General features: G+C 52.4%; 4 protein-coding genes across 4 annotated transcripts; 2 read left to right on the top strand and 2 right to left on the bottom strand.

Annotated features, from left to right (window-relative positions):
- Positions 1-191: 191 nt before the first annotated feature.
- JN550_008693 (uncharacterized protein) lies at positions 192-1,403 on the bottom strand (the record flags this gene model as incomplete). Its single annotated transcript, XM_049320682.1, has 1 exon — positions 192-1,403. One exon carries the CDS (start codon positions 1,401-1,403, stop codon positions 192-194), a length of 1,212 nt encoding a protein of 403 aa, XP_049169351.1.
- Positions 1,404-1,525: 122 nt separating this feature from the next.
- On the bottom strand, positions 1,526-2,282 carry JN550_008692 (uncharacterized protein; the record flags this gene model as incomplete). The annotated part of the gene is made up of 2 exons (XM_049320681.1): positions 1,526-1,836; positions 1,898-2,282. 2 exons carry the CDS (start codon positions 2,280-2,282, stop codon positions 1,526-1,528), a joined length of 696 nt encoding a protein of 231 aa, XP_049169350.1.
- A 3,763-nt stretch (positions 2,283-6,045) lies between these two features.
- JN550_008691 (uncharacterized protein) lies at positions 6,046-8,494 on the top strand (the record flags this gene model as incomplete). The annotated part of the gene is made up of 9 exons (XM_049320680.1): positions 6,046-6,156; positions 6,379-6,468; positions 6,536-6,629; positions 6,685-6,778; positions 6,835-7,186; positions 7,252-7,361; positions 7,417-7,897; positions 7,961-8,085; positions 8,137-8,494. 9 exons carry the CDS (start codon positions 6,046-6,048, stop codon positions 8,492-8,494), a joined length of 1,815 nt encoding a protein of 604 aa, XP_049169349.1.
- Positions 8,495-9,317: 823 nt separating this feature from the next.
- JN550_008690 (uncharacterized protein) lies at positions 9,318-11,683 on the top strand (the record flags this gene model as incomplete). The annotated part of the gene is made up of 3 exons (XM_049320679.1): positions 9,318-9,438; positions 9,507-9,707; positions 9,756-11,683. 3 exons carry the CDS (start codon positions 9,318-9,320, stop codon positions 11,681-11,683), a joined length of 2,250 nt encoding a protein of 749 aa, XP_049169348.1.
- Positions 11,684-13,975: the final 2,292 nt, after the last annotated feature.

The following is a 13,975-nucleotide window of genomic DNA, read 5'->3' as shown; positions in this document are numbered from 1 at the left end:
ATGGTGGAAGATTGACGGAAAGGTCAGTAGAGGAGTCGGTGTAGAGAGTTCAGGGTAGATTGAGCCAGAGAACTATTGCTATGCGGCTTATGCAGCTGAGTACAAGTTGAAGGCAATGTTGCTGATGCTAGATCCTCGTCTCAGTCTTTCTGTAATTGCCCGTTTATAGACAGACATTTTGTAGGCAGGTATCAGCTGCTCTCTTTCACTGCCACGACATGGGAGTATTTCCAATACGTGCCCAGCTCAATGCATTCGTCCACGATGTCCTGCTCTTCCCACCACCAGGTCTTGGCATGCACGAAACTTCCCCAGACCTCTTGCCATAGCATTCTCATGACGAGGCATCGCAGTTCAACCTCGATACTGCTCTGGTCTTTTACCCCCTGTATCTTGGTAAGACCTTCAGGGACCGCAGGAACAGACCTCGTCGAGATTGTGCTGCCCTTCCCCCGTAAACGTCTCACTGCCAACCAAGCGGGAAGGGTACGACTAGGAACAGTCGTACGGCACATCCTCTCAAGATTTATAGTGAGTTTGTCTATCATCCACTGACGTAATTTTGGTCCCATTGATGTGCTTTCCGGCTCAGGGTCAATGATAGTCAGATAAAGCGCTCCCCCTGGCGTCAAGCAACGATTCACTTGACGCAGAAACCGAGGAATCTCAGTAGATGCAAACAATGTCGGCATTGATAGACAGGTCACAGCTGAGAACAGCTGAGGGGGCAGCGGGTGTGACGCAGCGGACGCCGATATAGTGGGAACGAGTATCGGCTGAACGTTGGGGAAAAGATCGGGAGAAATGGGACTCGGTGAAAGATGAGATATCTTGATGTTTGGGTGGAGAGCAGCAAGGAAGGTCGCAGATGCTATAAATGCAGTATTAGTGACCGCTTGTCTCTCAAAATTATGGATAAGGCCGATGAAGCTAGGAGGCAGTTGCTGACCTTGCGTTTCATATACTGCCAATAGTCTGACTGTCCGTGGCGAGCTCGGTGCAGTGACATGAAAACTCTCGTGCCTGAAATCGGCATAGCCTTCGTGCTGGTGAAGAGCCGAGAACAACCATCGCTTCTTCGTCATCTCGATCTCCTTGTATACTCTGGCGTCCGAGGCATCTCCCATCTCGGATCTCATGTTCGCTAGCATGAGTTCCGGGCTTGCGGCAGCCATCATGCGCACCTCTCTTTGCAGTGTCGTTAGTCCTGGAGACATGTAATGGCCCTGTTCGCCGCGGATTCTCAGGCCTTTGGTCTTCTCATCTAGCGCTGGTGTTGAAATTTCCGGTGACGAAGAGCAATTCCACTCGTGAGGCGGTTTCCAAGTGTCAGGGTTACCAGGCTTCAACATCTCTGTACCGTACAGTTGGTTACTGCTGCGAATTCCTGACAGGAATTGCATATTGTTGCCTTGATGTTCAACAGGGGGAGGAGTTTGCAGCCTAGTGAGAAGGAGTGCAGAGTCAGAGTCGTCAAATGGCAACGGCGCCCTACGTAAAGCGTTAGTGAGTTCCTATCTGTGTATTATTGTCTAAGGAATCCATGCCCTTCCTCTGGCAAATCAGGTAGCGGAGGCGTGGCTGCCTTGACCCCATCTGAAGATATGTGGACTTCAGAAATCAGATGGTTGACATCGGTGTCCGAATTGCGTGGGCCAACAACGACCTGGGTGGTCTTGAGGATGAACGAAGATGGGCCCAGAGTCTGCACCAGATGTTCTGATCTTGTCGCAATTGAGCTGCGAGGCGAGCTCCCCTCCAAAGTACTCGAAGTTGCAAGAGACGGCTGTGTCCATTTTGAGGTAACTGAGTCTGGCCATCGAGAAACGTCAGCCACTGCCCATATTCAGTATAACGCACATACGGGGCGTACCTCGTGATGAAAGGCTGGAGTTACCATCAATGGGTTCAGGCTGCTGAACCGGTAGGTCTTCCGCATTCATGGGCTTCACAGTGGCACCAGGACTTTCTTGATGAGATAGCAGTCTCTTTACACCATACGCTGATATGCCCCTTTCTTTCGTGGCATCTGTAGCTGGCTCGGATGAGGTAGAGGTCAGGTCCAGTCTCCCTAGAGTGGTGAATTTCTTCCTGCTTGAAAACAAACCAAAGCTCCTTTCGCTGGACGCGGATCCGTTTGTGGATACAGAGTGTCGCGCGTTTTCCTGCTTCTTCTGACTGCTCCTCTCTCGAGATTTCCCTTCGCGCTCTTCGCGCTCTTTTCTGGTAGCTCGCTCGCCGACGAGCTCTCTATTATGGTCTGTCCAGTAGACATCGAACATGGCCACAGCCTGGAGGTAGAGACACAATACCCAGAACTGTTGTATGCGAAAATACGAGAGGCACTAGTTGGCGCGAGTTTGTGGCCTCAGTGACATTAAAAGCGTCCGTCGGTACTCGTGAGGAGTTGTTTGGAGAATAAGGGTGGCTGAGCGTCCGAATGATTCTTCACGGCAAAGAGACTTGCCTCTTAAGAGTCGGAGCTGAGCGATCATGCTGTGATACGGTAAAACTGTCCCACGCGCGCACAATGAGAACAATGAGAAGAATATTTCCCAACAAATCAGCACAGAATCAGCGCTCTTTGAAGTGAGAAACGAGGATTTGGTGAAGACAATGTTGGTGAGATTCACGGATACGCGATTGTTCACCAACACAGACAATCCAATGACAAGACAAGACGTGGAGAGAAAGAGAGGGGCAGGTGAGCCGATAGCGATGCTGAGGCCCATAAAGAGACAAATATCGAATGGTGAAAGGCAGGTGATTCAAATTCAGCAGCTTGGTTCGGACCTGGTAGGGAAAGCTGCAGAGGAAAGTGCGCGCTCTGCGGCAGAGGCACGTTGTTGCCCAGCACCCTTCTTCAGGATCGCCTGACCAACTCAATCTCCAGCTTTGTAGAATCTTGATCGGGGCATTTCTACTGGACTTGCCCATCGACGATATTCTTCTGATGTCTAAAACGGCATGAAACCGACGGTGCCGTCAACGTTTTGGCAGCTCTGCGATAAGGGACCATCTCCTGTCAAACAATTCCATCCGAGTGTGAGACACATTGATCACAATGCCAACACACCATGTTCTATAGACCTTGGAAGCTTGCTGCCATAGTCCACACCTACCTGGTACGCTGGAATCTCTACGCTGGGTAACAGCTTGGCTCTCACACCTGAACAAGGGATACGGTCAAGTTTCACGCAAATGGCGTCCATTGGTTCAGTGCAAATCAACGCGAAATATTTGTGCGATGACGCTTTACTCAACGCTGAAACACAACCTCGGCTTCGGGTACGGGTTTCTTTCCGCAGCTCCATGATAACCTCATCCAATTCAAAGGTTCTTTTTCGACTTCGTAGCAATATCTGTGGCCGAGATTGACAGGAATACAGAACCAACTCCACGGTTGCCGAATCAAGTGGTGTCGGTTGGTGTTTGAGGCTACGGTCTGTTATGATTCGTGTTTGCTACAGGTTCTGCAGTTTGCCCTCATTCTCGGCCCTTAGGCCACGCGAGCGGATGTCCAGTAGGACATGTGGAAGACGTTGAATGAGCCTCCAACATTTGCCGATGAGATGGTGGAAACTAGATGATGGAAGCCAAGGGAGCGACTCATCAGCTAACGTAATGGTGCTGCCGTGAATCCCTCGTGTCATTCTCGGCAAGCATGGTGTCGTATCCATCTGGCGTTCATTCAGCCCTTCTTGAGCAACGTATTGAGCGCTTCTTGGTATTGGCTCCTAACGCCTCTCCCTTAGGGTATTAATTGAAATCAGCTGAAATCGTTCGTATGTAATTCGATGCAGTACCGGGGTACAATGTTGGTGCGTTTCACGACGAACCACCTTGCGATTGGCTCGCAATAGCGATTATAAGATGCCGCGCCTTTGCTCACGGCACTAAATATAGATTATGTCCTCTGCAAGACTTCCGGAGGCTAGAGATCAATCTTCTACCAAAATCGCATACACTCACCCGATTCAACCTAAGCTGTCATTTTGCCCGCTGCAACTAAAGCAGCTCTGGATCCGAGAACCCCCGGATGGGAACAACACCACTGACACATCCGCCCATACAACCATCTGAAGGAACAAGGTCAAATCAATACCAACGTGGCAGATAGATATAGTATCTGTGGTATTATCGTATTGATGAGAGCTCTCTCTGCTACCACAAGCGCAGTAGTGACAAATCGCCATAGCAACTGTTCTATATATTATGATCGGAGCTTCTTCCAAGCCCATGTACGATTCGGAGAAACACAATGGAAAGACAGCATGGGTTAGGACGCAGAACAGGAAATACTAGCCTGTTTGCTACAGACCATGAAAGTCGTGTAAGGCTTCATTGGGAGAGCAGTTCACATCGCATTTAGGTATGCCTCTCTTTGTGGCGCACGGCATACACGACCCGGGATACACAGAGATGGCTGACGGCGCCGCCCTCATCCAATGTGAGTACCTATCAAGGCAAAAGGCCGGCCAAGTAACACAACGAGTGCCGTAGTCTTCGAGGTGCGCTACCTGTCTCATGCAGTTACCCTCAAATTTCCGCCTATCAAGGGTGCCCTGGGGTCATACATGGGCGTATCACAACGGGGGAGACGGTTGACGCATCCATAGTATGAATGAATGATCCCTGGCGGCCAGTACAGCCTCAGATAGAGGAATTCCAGTGAAAATGGAGGGTGGTGAGCCGTCACAGAAGTACTGGATTAAGAGATATGACTACTGTTGGTAAACACTGCTCTTAAGTGGGTTCGAAGTCTGCATTTGTAGGAAAACATGGTACTTCATTATCACCAGTAGAAGCCACCGGTAGTTGATATGATATATTCTACGTGCCTGCAGGTAATGCGCCGAGTCTCAGAGGTTGTGGAAGGCCGTTGCTCAACACGGTCTACTCAGACCCCTTGGAGGCCACTGGAACTGTCCCTGATATGCGGAATAGTACCACGATCAGCGACAAGAAGTCAAAGGGATCCGGACAACAAGTCATCGACCGGGAAAGTCAATACGCCGCACTCTAACATAACACGTTGTAAAACTTAAAATCCTACCCAATCAGTTATGCTCCAAGTCGCGAACTACGTTGCTTGAAGGAATACTGTCATGCTCATGAGACTTCTGCGCATTAGTCCTTGCAGTTATGTGGTTGCATTGGCTATGCGCCCGACGGTAGATTCAATAGAGCATCATTTTATTCTAAGTATAAGGCAGTTGCCCAGAGGCAAAGCCTGACTTTAGAGTGAAAAATACGTGTTTTGCTGATGCTAGGTTACAACGAAATATGCAACGCCGCCCTCGAAAGGAACAAACAATCGAGCCATCTTGCGTGTAAGGCGACTGGTCGTTGGAAGCTAGAAACGGTCATACAGTAGAGCCGCACGTATGCATCCATCTACAAATCGTCGGAGCTGTGCTACTTCCGAGCAGACTGTGAGTAAGCAAGGATTTTCCAATGGCAGGGCACGTCTGGCCGCAAGGGACATCATCAGACCATCGTTGTCGTTCAGCGAGGATAGATGGCCCTACCTACCCAGAGCCGATTTTCGTGGTCAGGACAACCGCGCCTTCCTACACTTCACGAGGTGGCACCCGTTCTAATCTTCACCTCGGCTTTTCCCCCTCCCTCACGTTTGCCAAACACGTTGGAAATATTCACGCGCAGCTCCCTGATTTATTCAACCGCAGGATCGTGGTCAAATTGTTCCACAAGCAATTTTAATCTTGTGGTCCCCGAGGCTTCGAGGTCGATGTCGCATCGGAGCACGTCGTCGCTAGCAACACCCCATCCTTAATGGGCATTTCAGTATTCTCTTTTTCCCTTCTCGGAACCTAAGCCTGCCTTGTCACCTCCAGCGACCGGCCAGAACATTCACGTCAAATCAACGGGCTGTTCTATCGCAACAAGCTGACAGCGCCATGAACACGGGGTCTTGAACCAATATTGACCTGTAACGATAGCCTCGACCTTCATCTTCACCTACGCGTTGTCAACCTGATTTCATTCGCGACGCGGCGCGACGTTGCAAACAAAGAGACCATCATGGGTTTGCGCGCCAGATTGCAGTTTTGCATCAACAAATTCATTGGCTTCGGAGAACGCGTCAATGAGTCTACCTTTGGCCGAGTCTTTCGCCTTGATGGATCTGGACATGTACGTCCACTTTTCACTCCCCCCATTGAGCTGTTTCACACCACATCACATGCTCTTGAAATGTTATGAAGGGAGCTGTAAACCACATCATGCCTTTTCTCAAGAGAATTTACCCTCGTGCTTCCACCGTTAATAATTCAACCTGACGCGAAGAACCTCTATAATGACCTGAGAGTCAATGAAGCGGAGGCGAAAAGATCAGTGTGCTAACAAGGAAAACAGCCAAAACAAATCGCGGAGGCGTCCTTCTGGAGAGAAATTCGTGCCGGATTGACAACCTTTGCCACTATGGCGTACATTATCGCTGTCAACGTAAGCCTGCCTTCCCAACCGTTGGCTCTGCGAAGCGGACAGAGCTTACATACAATACAATCTACAGTCCCAAGTGCTCTCAGAGTCTGGAGGAATTTGTCCATGTGAAGGTTCTTCGGACTTTTGCAAGAACGATGACGCATATTCGCAGTGCAAAACTAGTCAGTGGTCACCTTGATCCGGCCTTGTCCTCCAAAACTGATTTGTCGTCTGCAGTCCTGAAGCGCGATCTAGTCACAGCCACCTCAGCCATCGCGGGCCTTTCGAGTATCCTCTTCGGTTTCCTCACCAATCTACCTGTCGCCTTAGGGTAAGAAAAATCTATCATCACCTTCTCTGGTTGTTTTCGAGCTGACTGGCTTCAAGCCCTGGTATGGGCCTGAACGCATACTTTACGTATCAGGTTGTTGGCTGGCACGGCTCGGGCCTTGTCCCTTACCGCATTGCTCTTACAGCTGTCTTCGTCGAAGGATTCATCTTCATGTTCCTAGCCTTGACAGGTCTCAGACAGTGGCTGGTCAAGATGATACCTGCTACAATCAAGACAGCCTCTGGTGTAGGCATAGGATTGTTCCTCACTGAGATCGGCTTATCCTACTCGGCCGGCATTGGTGCAATCACTGGTGGCAGATCCACACCGCTTGCCATTGGAGGCTGCCCCGTTGCCTCACTTGACGCAAATGGAGAATGTGTTGGTGGCATTATGACGAACTCGGCTGTAAGTTCCAGCCAAATACCTGATCTAATGTCCGAAGTGGGAGAAGACCTGATCTTGAGTTTTAGTTGTGGATCGGCGTTTGTCTGGGGGGCATCTTGATTGCGTTCCTGATGGCTTTCAACATCAAAAGCGCAATCATGATTGGAATCACGCTTGTCTCTATCATGTCGTGGCCGTAAGTTCGACTGCACTGGAGAATTTTGTCAGTACGAAGCTTACAGCCTGCGTAGCCGTCACACGAACTACACTTACTTCCCGGATACCGAGGACGGACAAGCTCGATTTGACTTTTTCAAGCAGGTCGTTGCCTTCCACCCTATCCAACAGACTCTGGGTGCCCAACAGTGGAATCTCAGTGGCACCAGCGGCTCCCAGTTTGCCCTGGCTCTTGTCACGTTCCTCTACGTCGACATCATCGACTGTACTGCAACTTTGTACTCGATGGCGAAGTTCTGCAATGTGGTCGGCGAAGACGGCAACTTCCCACGCTCGACGGTTGCATACTGCACTGATGCGGCTTGTATCTCGATCGGATCCCTCTTCGGTTGCTCTCCAGTGACCGCTTTTATTGAGAGCGGTGCTGGAATTGCAGAAGGTGGCCGGACGGGACTGACTGCAATTACGACGGGAGTCTGCTTCCTGATCTCACTGTTCTTTGCTCCCATCTTCGCTTCTATCCCTCCTTGGGCAACCGGATCTACGCTCATTCTGGTAAGCCCTAGGATGGAGTCCTCGACGCCGTGCGGGCCAGCAATTACTGACGCGTACCTGTAGGTTGGATGTCTTATGATCCGCCAAGTCTGCGGCGTCAACTGGGCGTACATTGGAGATGCAGTCCCCTCCTTCGTAACCTTGATGTTTATGCCGTTCAGTTACAGCGTCGCCTACGGTCTGATTGCGTAAGCTACAACCTCCGTCAGTTGTGGCTCCGCATTACTAACAGTAGACAGGGGTATGTTTATCTACATCACTCTCAACACGATGATCTGGGTGGTGGTATACCTGTCAGGCGGCAGGATTGTCCCAGCCAATTATGAGCAGAAGGAGGTGTACAACTGGGGGATGGGCAAGAAGGACATGCCCACATGGATGCGCAAGCTAGGGAACGCAGTGTCAGGCAAGCGACAGTCGATTTCTGAGAGCAAAGAGGCTGTGGATCTCGTCGATACGGACAGCACAATTCGCAACAGCTCGCAACATGGCTCGGGGGAAGACAAGGACGCAATTATGCTCGCCTCCCATCCACAACACCGCCACCCAGAGTGTGTGCCAGAGTCGTGCTTTGAGTGCCGCCAGGCCGCGCCTTGAGGTGCCTCAAGCATGGGCCCGGCTCATGATCATCTGGTACCCTCCAGCTAACACAAGGGCGGTGTTGGAAAGGCGAATGGTAGTAATGAGGAATGAAACGATGGTATGCCTACTTGCAACTGCACCAGGAAGAGGCTGTGTTTAATGAGGGACGGCATATCGGCGAAATGTGTACGTCAGGTTGTTGTGGAAGGGACTATCTAACTTGGACCCGACGGACTTGCCGTGTATACCTGGCCTGAACCAGAAGAAAAAGTCGTTGACGCACGACGAGATGTAAGAAGAAGAGAAGATAGATTCGCCTTGGAGACATATGAGAGACCTGGATGTAGTGGCCAAGCTGCTCAAGGACGTGGGTCTTGGGAAAATGTCTACTTGACTTACATAGCTAGATGATGGGTAGCTTCGATGCAAGTCGTAATCTCCGATTGTTCATGATCTCCTCCCAACGAATTCACGGGTATTGAAACACACGCGCTGTTATAACAACATGCAATGCATCGAGGTGCTTGGCGTAGATCCCCGACCTGTCAGCTCACCTTGGGGTGGGTCGAGTTCCACCGGAACCCGAACTGGTTGAACCCCTGCAGGCTTCAGTGGTGTGGTCCCCCCGACTTGGGAGAGCTCGCGCGCTAACTCATTAGCGAACACGTTCCATCTGCGAATGCCCCCATGGCCAAGCCACATCGCCGACGACACGCAGCAACATCTTGACAGCCACGCTGCTTTGCGCTTTCGGCTGCCTCGCTCATTTGCCCCGGGCCGCTGTCCATATTCTCATGAAAGCCAAGCCGGCCCAGCCTCGTTTGCCGTAGAAGCAGCAATGGCCGACGCATTGGAGTACACGGCTCTGGAGACTCCTGAGCCGGCCACCGAGAAGGCCCCAGCCGCGTCCGGCTCCGAGACTACAAACAAATTCCAACATGCTATATCCGCATGGAGGAGTAGGTACACACCTGATGAGCCGCGCAGCTCCGCCGTTGCTGTGGCTGCTTGATCTGACCCGTTGCAGATGTGGACTTGACCTCCCTGGTCTCGACCCTGGACAACACGGCGTCGGACATCGTGGCCTACCAACGAGACTCGACAGTCCAGCGAAAGGACCTGGCCCAGAAGACGAAAGACTTCAGGAAGCTAGATGATGCGACCAAACTCACCGAGGTCAAGGGCCTGCTGAAAGGCAAGTATTTCCCGCCAACCCGGAAGCTAGCTTGTATTCCAGAGCGTCTGTCGGACAGATGCTAACCAGCCCCGTCCACAGCGTATCAAACGTTCATCGACCTTCTCACCAACCACTCTAAGGCGACCAACTCAGCATTCCTCAGCGTCTACGGCAAGCTATCCGATGTTCCCGACCCGTACCCCCTGCTGGAGGCCTCGGTCGACTCCATGCTGGTCTCCGAGGACACCTTGCCGAAGCTGACCGAAGAGAACCAGCACCTGCAGAAGAACATCACCAAACTCACCTCCCAATTGGAAGAGACCGAGTCAAAACTCCAATCGGAGAGCACGACGAGGAAGGAGCTGGAGGCCAACTTGGAGACCAGGGTCAAGGAGGTCGAATCATCATGGACCGCTGTCCTCGAAGAAAAGACGGATAACTGGGAGGCCAAAGAGAAGGCTTTGGAGGAGAAGGTCGAAAACCAGGAGAGGTTGATGACTGAGATCAAGGCCAGCTACGAGGTCAACCAGCGTCTGAAGGGAACCGGAGATGCCGACTCGGAACCCCATGGCGGCCACGTCACCAGTGCCGAGCTCGAGATGGTCAACGCCGATTTGGAGAGGACTAGCACGAGGCTGGCCGAGATCGAAGCCCGCAATGAGCAACTGCGATTGGAGCTGGCGCAATCGAAATCGCAGGTCTCGACCCAGGCCCCTTCACTGGATGATGACCCCGGATACATGCGCATGAGGTCAGAGAACTCGTCTCTGATCCGCAAGTTAGATACGGCAAGAGTGGAAAAGGAAGCATTCAAGCGCAACATTGACGCGAAACTCCGCGGGCTGGAACGCGAGGTTGGCCTACTGAAGGAGGAGCGCGACGGTTTGAAGACAAAGGTGCAGCAGTGGCACGATTACGACGATGTCAAACAAGAGCTAGAGGTGCTGAAGAGTATCGAGTTCGCGACGGGGGATGACGAGGACGACATAGTCAACGCTGCAGACTCGAATGGGTCTGCCGCCAAGGGCAAGGGGGATACCCTCGAACAACTACTACTAGCGCGGAACAAGAAGTTGAGCGATGAACTTACCATACTCCGGGTCTCGCATCAGGACCTGCAGAGCAGGTTGGAAAATCTACAAGAAGAGATGTCGAGGACGAATGCCGACCTCGAGCGGTCTCAGAATCTTAACGCCCAACTGGAGAATGACCTGGCCAACCTCCAGGCCGAGGGCCAAAACGCTTTCCCATCGGGAGCGTCGGTAGCGGGGACTTATACACGCTATGCGCCATCCATAGCGCCTGGTCGAAGGGGAGGAGGCAGGACCTCACCAACGTCCTCCATTATCTCTGGATTCAATCCCCGGGACGGTGGAGGTGAGCCCATGGGAGGCGGATCCGGCATGCTGCCCATGATTACAGCGCAGCGAGATCGCTTCAAGAAGAGAATCACGCAGCTCGAAAACGAGCTCTCAGACTCTCACCGTACAATATCCCAGCTGCGGCAAGAAACTGCAGCGTTGCAAAAGGATAACCTACAACTATATGAGAAGACACGGTACGTGTCCACGTACAACCGGGGCGGTCCTTCAGCGTCCACATCATCAGCCGCGTACGGGTCCAACCCCAACCCATCGACTGTTGCCATAGGCGGCACCGGGAACCCGGGCATCGCGCTCGACCGGTACAGAAAGGCGTACGAGTCCAACATCTCCCCCTTCGCAGCCTTTAGGGGGCGGGAGTCCGCCCGTGCCTACAAACGCATGAGCTTGCCGGAGCGTGTCGTCTACTCGGTGACGAGGATGGTGCTAGCGTCGCGGACGAGCAGGAACCTGTTCGCCGCGTACTGCGTTGCGCTGCACCTACTCGTCTTCTGCTCGCTGTATTGGCTGGGTACAACGGACGCCGAGCAGCATGCCAGCAACCTGAGCCAGGGTGTCGCTGGCGCTGCTGCGATGGCCGGTGCGGCGAAGGGCGGGTCAGGATCGAAGCATGGGGGTTGGAAGGAGGATTCTGATGTGTTCTAACACAGCAAGGAGCCAGACGGGGCGTTTACTGAGAGAATTTGGGTTAGTGAAGGGTGTATGAATACGTATAGTATAGTTACGCTGCAGATATCTGGGAAGGCTTGTGCTTCAATGGACACTATACCCCACATCAAGTTCAAGACTACCTGTCCACCTCGCGGTACTCGACATTCTGTTGTGCAAATTCGAAGATAAGATGACGGTGTGCTTGTCCCTGACAAATGAATTATTCAGAGTGTGATAGTAAGTGCTGCCCAGCCATTTAGGTTGCCCGCAGGTGCTTGGAGGGCGGCTGGATCTCCAATCTGGGAATGGATGGGTGTCTGGATGTGTGCTTCAGGTGAGGCCGATGCCTTTCTTGGCCGTGGTAAGGTCATGTGTCTGCGGCTTTGAGAAAAACCGTCCTGGTCACCTCTGCTACGAATACGAAGTGATCTTGTTAGACCAACGACGTGCATGCCTCGAGGATTGGTGTGGCTCGGACTCTTGACAAAGTGAGATATTTTGGCGTTCCGTCTGGCGTATACGCGATTCAACGATGATGGGTAAGATCTAAAAGAAAATGATCAGATTTGGAAGTATATCTCCAATCTCGGAGCCGATAGCAAATGGCCACTGCCCACCACGGAAGGTCTATTCATGGAAGCTCCCTCTCGATAGAGCCGCTGTTCCAAGAAGCACGAGTTTATTTCCCAGCTGCCAAGATACGGAATTAAGCATACTCTTGCCGTGGCTAGAGCCAGTCAACGTGGCCCAAGGTTTTGCATCCCTGCTCCCAATGAATCGCGGAGACGGGCATCGGTTGGCCCTCAGTTGCCCGAGGCGAGCCGCGAGAATACCTCTGCTTCCCATGATACAAGATCTGCATTTGGAAAGCAGGCAAACGGTGGACCAAGCAGCTTCTGACTTTTATTCACCCACCCCGACCGACCCTCCAAGACGCTCTACCGCCTACCTTTTCCAATGAACGCTGGATATTCTGGAGCCGCCAGGCCAAGGTTCTTCTATACTCGCCTGAGCGGTGGCCTATCAGATACGCCGACGCCGGACGGGTGGTCAGGGCCGCGGGAAGGATGCTCCCAACCTGAGACCTGGTGCGTTGGCACATGATGATGATATCGATTACATTTCTTACAAGTGGGGCGACGCACGATGTCTCAACGCAACACCTCATACTGCGCAGAGAAATACCTATCGAGCTTTGAAGTATGTCATGTCATTCTTGGTCGCAACGCCGTGGCCGTTTACGGTGCGCCGTATAGTAGCAATCGAAATATCGCCATTCTGAGCAACTAGCTCGCTCACTGTAACCAATACATCTGAACTTGTATATTCAAAGTCGGACGAGCGAGACGCCTGCGATGCGTCTCTGGGCAATATTGATATTGAAGAATGCGGTTCCACTCCAATGTAGCCATGCTCCAACCAGGATGTGTTGAAGAAAATCAAGGCCCAGGGAAGCGAGAGGTTGCGGGCGCATTTCCTATTGGCCGGCTGGTAAATGGGCAAATTGGCTGTCCCGGTCCAGATCTGTGGTTAATTTTGGCTCCCCCGCGGTTATTTCCTCAACGCTCAATCTATTTTGGGCTCTAAGCGCCATGGTCTGACTCCACCCGAGCGGGCAAATTTGGATCGATGGACAAGCATGCGGAAGCGTCGTCTTCCACATGCACCACTTGACCACCCTCCTTTCTCGCTTCGACGCGTCCAGAGTCTGCTGCAACCCTGCTGGCGCGCAGCCATTGGCCGGCGCGGAAGCGTACTTCTATCTTTGTTCCACAGGCCCAGCATCTGAGGGCAGCTTTAGAGAGCGTGCAGCCGAATATTGGGCGGGCCAGCGTGGTATTGGCATTCCCGTACGCATGCACGTCAGCCGTGAGCGTGAGTAAGAAGAGAGGCCCTTCAGAGACCCCAGAATGGCCATCCAGGGCGCCGTCCAGCGCATGCCTTGCTTCCTACCTGACGACAAGGCTACGGACCGAAGGCTTCCTGGCTGTCGCGTGGTACTGACGAGAGCGGTGTGGTCCGCCAGCTCGTGCCCCATGCTCAAGCTGCCTGCAGCGCAGTGCAGTTCAGTGCAGTAGTTTGTATGTCAAGATGACCTGACATTCTGCTCAGTGTATCCACGGTGGCTTGCAGCAGCGTTTAGAAGGGTGGTGTCTTACCCTCCTCCCCACTGATACATGGTGGGCATTCGGTATGTTGAACGGATGCTAGAGTCGTCCAGGACCCCTTCCGCGAGCCTGTTCTGGTATCTGGCAAGACTGTTCTCACCGTGACCAGCCCATTCCA

This window comes from Neoarthrinium moseri (genome assembly GCF_022829205.1).
Source record: "Neoarthrinium moseri strain CBS 164.80 chromosome Unknown scaffold37_Wmoseri_CBS_16480, whole genome shotgun sequence".
In the NCBI taxonomy this organism is placed as follows: Eukaryota; Fungi; Ascomycota; class Sordariomycetes; order Amphisphaeriales; family Apiosporaceae; genus Neoarthrinium; species Neoarthrinium moseri.
Note: the sequence above shows the minus strand (reverse complement) of the source record. Positions and strands in the feature narration are given on the sequence as shown.